Raw genomic sequence first — 3,791 nt, 5'->3', positions numbered from 1 at the left:
GCAGCTGGATACGAACAGGTGGAATTTACGCAGCTCATTTACACACTTTTCCTGAAGATAGAAGAGTTTGTTGAATCTGACGTGACATGTTCGTACGAATCCTTTGTAGGAACAAAAGTAAAAGAAATTTAGGATAAGAATACGAACATGTTCTTGCATGAGGCCCATTGTCACTATATTTTAACCTTTCGGAGTATTTATACGTCAAAGCTTTTATACAAACTTCAACATGGATTATTTTTTGTTACAAATTTTCACACATGCTTTTATATTATACTATTACTTCTGTATAATTTTTGTCTTTCTTATTCAGGTTCTGCTACAAAGCTGTATGAGTCGATCCATAATCGGATCTTCACGCTGCCTGATGAGTGCCTCGTCTATCCCGCTCATGACTATATAGGTAGGTTAAAAATTCAAACATCTAAGTACTTACAATTATTTTCCATCCAATAATCATTTATGGTTTTGCTCAGTATTTTCCCTTTTCAAAGGAAATACTACAAATGGAGCACATTTGTTGTCAGACGTTATTTATTATGTATTTTAGAGAATATCAGTGTTTTTTAATTTTTAATTGTATCATGTAATTTATCTTCACATTGAAATCGGTTAAAGACTAAATGTAATCATGGGTTATTTATTTATTTATTTATTTTTTATTATTATTATTATTTTTTGTGTGTGCATCAGGTCAAACAGTTTCCACAGTTGGTGAAGAACGTAAGTTTAACCCYCGCTTGACAAAGACCAAAGAGCAGTTTGTGGAAATCATGAAGAACCTAAATCTCCCTAAGCCATATAAAATAGGTATGGAAACCACTAATGATTAAACTTAAACATCTAGAAGCTCTTGTGCCAATAAAATGTCACATCTCGGACACTTCACGGCACAAACGTCCACTGTTCTCAAAATAACTTTTTCCATTTCTTCCTTTGCAGACAAAGCAGTGCCTGCTAATCTGGTTTGTGGATTACACGACATCTGAATGTCCTGCACACGAAAACGTCTTTAAAACGATCTCTAACATGATGTCAAAGTGTTTTATCTTYACATGTCTATTTTCAAAAAGATTACCCTAAAATGGCTTATCATGAAGTGATTCATTGTTTTCTTAAGTTATTTTTGACCAGTTTGTTTGTTTGCAGCTTTGGAGGGGAAAAATTGTACTTTAAATAAAATACWTTGTCTAATTTTGCTATGATATATATGATTGCTAACAGACTTGTAAATGAAAATAACTTTACCACTTTTTTGTATTGTGCTTAAATTAAATGAATGTATTGTTTACTTTGTACAGCTGTGTTCTTATGATTAATAGAATGAAAGGGGGTGGGTAACACTATGTAACATATATGGTTAAACTCTGTTATTTTACAGCACAATGATCTATAATCCAAATTTCAATTATGTGGGCCATTTTTATGTGCATTTTGTAGGTTTTCCGCTATTCTGGCTTCCTCTCATGGTAAAAAACATTGAATTAATTTGATCTGTGACAGTCAACCTCATCAGGACGTATACTTCAGGCTTGGTTTCCTTTGTGACTGAGCAGAAAAAGCAGGTTATTAAAAAAAGCTGTAACAAATGCACTTTCAGATAACTATAATGTACTGCAGTGTTTTCAGGTTTTACCAGTTTGAGTCAAAACAAAAGGTTTGCTTGAGAGTTCAGTCCTCTTACTTTGCCACAAAAACCTGCACACGTGATTGACAGACTTTGTGATGGATTTTGAAGCCAGTGCAAAAATAAAACCAAACTTTTATCTGTTCTWTAATTTATTGGACCAGGATACTGAGTGAAAACATTTTGAAAAAGATGGCACGTCTTGAGGTGGAAGTCTTAAAACACTTCAGCCAAATATTTTTCTAATCTAGTCTTGAGATTCATATGTTTTATGAAGGTACTTTTTTTTTTTTAGCAATCTGTTGCTTTATCCGTCTTTTTTTCCATCCAGTCTTTATACTTGTCTGCCTTGTCTTCAAACAGTTATGGTTCACATTTCTAAGTTTTACTTGGTAATTTTCTATCTAAATGGGAAAGTATTATGTATCAGGATTGTAGTAAAGTTAAATATAATGTAAAAATTACAGTGAAGAGAAATACAATTATTTGCTTTATTTCTTTTAAAGCTTTACAGCTTTCTATAGAAGCATTAAATGCCCTCCATTATTCTTTTTGTAATTGACATTTCATAATGACTCAGCAGAATTCAGTTGAACTTGAAACAATTATCTTGTTTTATCACTGATGCGTACTTTTCAGAGATGCGTTGAATAAGAGAGAACAATGTTTAAGACAATTTCATCTTTTTCTCTGGATTTTAATGCCTACAAGAGGGTGTTTGTGACCAAGTTGAATAAAGTTTATGATGAACTGTTCAATTTCTGTGCATCTTTGTTTTAGAAATATAGCAGTATAGCTTTTAATAATGTATTTTTGTCTTGTCCTCAGATTAACTGTATAGACCTTACTATGAATCTTGAAATCTCCAGTTTAAAATCCGATACGTGATCCTTTTCATTTGGAGTTCTGTGTTTTGGTCCCGATCCAGCAACACATGGGCTCACTGAAAAATCTTTGCACAACTAACCAGATTTGGACCTGACACAGACTTGCAGGGCATACGCAGTAAAACCAGCTATCTTAGCAGTTTCAAAACATACAGCTAATTGTGAAAATAGGTGCTATAGCTTTGTTTTTCTGTAACTTTTATACTTTTAACATTTAACTTTATTTACAAATATTTTATCCATAGACATATATTCAGATCTCTTAATTATTTTCAAATGGTTCTGTTTGAAATCTGCTTCAGCATGCATGCTCTGTTTTTATCTTATGCTTTTTTGTTGATTTTAGCAACTGTTTAGCTACTTCTTTCTTTTATCTAGCCTTTTGGTATGTTTAGCTTTCAGCTGCTGTTCTGCTACAAATTGCTTTTAGTTAGGATTTTGCTATTAACTTTCAGCTGGCATGTTACAAATTTTGGATTTTAGCTTGTTTTTCTTATCTTTTAGCTACTGCTCTGCTACTTTTAGCTAGCATTTTGAATTCTAAATAAACAACAATAACTACAAGCTAAAACACTTAAATAAAATAAGTGTTTTGTTCTTTCTAGCTTTTAGCCTTTTTTACTGTTTTAGCTTTTTCAGCAAATTTCAGCTGTCATTCAGCACTCAGAACCAATTCTCTCTAATTTAATATAACTCAGTCAGTATTTGATAAATAAATAATATTTTTAAATAACCTTTACAACCTAAAACGGGTTTGCAACCTGTTATGGACTAATTATCTATCGGTTCACTTGTTCAATGTTAATCTGTTTGTCCAGACATCAGGACTCTGCAACGGACTGACCTCCCTTGCTTGATAAGACACTCATTGAGCTGAGAGCCCTTTGAGGCTGGAGAGTACATTGGGCAATCTGTGATTGTTATAAGCACGTCATATGATGTTATCATGGTGTATATTATTGGCTGTGTCCGCTGACGTGTCAGCGACGAGCCAACAGAGTTTCCTGATTGGGTCCTGTTTGCCTGTTGCTCAGAATTAAATCATTTATGGCGACCACACACGCAGACTTTTCTGGCATTATTCCAACGTGTTTCTGCTTTCATGCGACGACAGAAATTGGCGTTGTCGGAATGGCGGCTTCAAGGACCGGAGGACGGCCCGCAGCGGTCGATTGTTTCTCTCGAGATCCACCGGAACATGGAGGCTGGAGAAGCTGACCTGTTTTTTGTCTGCTGATCGTGTCCGGGTTACAATTTTTTTTACAATGTTTTGTTTT

The 3,791-nt window shown here is 34.1% G+C and overlaps 1 protein-coding gene across 1 annotated transcript in view; it reads left to right on the top strand.

Moving 5' to 3' along the window:
- The window catches only part of LOC106530059 (persulfide dioxygenase ETHE1, mitochondrial), a 6,241-nt gene extending 3,859 nt beyond the window's left edge, over positions 1 to 2,382 (top strand). Inside the window, exons 5-7 of the mRNA XM_014025616.1 lie at positions 314 to 403; positions 694 to 810; positions 943 to 2,382. Coding sequence (XP_013881070.1) covers positions 314 to 403; positions 694 to 810; positions 943 to 989 — 254 coding nt within the window. The 3' untranslated portion in view covers positions 990 to 2,382. The remainder of the gene's footprint in view (positions 1 to 313; positions 404 to 693; positions 811 to 942) is intronic.
- The last annotated feature ends 1,409 nt before the right edge of the window (positions 2,383 to 3,791 follow it).

The sequence above is a fragment of the Austrofundulus limnaeus genome, unplaced genomic scaffold (genome assembly GCF_001266775.1).
Source record: "Austrofundulus limnaeus strain Quisiro unplaced genomic scaffold, Austrofundulus_limnaeus-1.0 Scaffold488, whole genome shotgun sequence".
Lineage (NCBI taxonomy): Eukaryota > Metazoa > Chordata > Actinopteri > Cyprinodontiformes > Rivulidae > Austrofundulus > Austrofundulus limnaeus.
The sequence above is the reverse complement of the archived record's forward strand: the minus strand, read 5'-3'. Positions and strand labels throughout refer to the sequence as shown.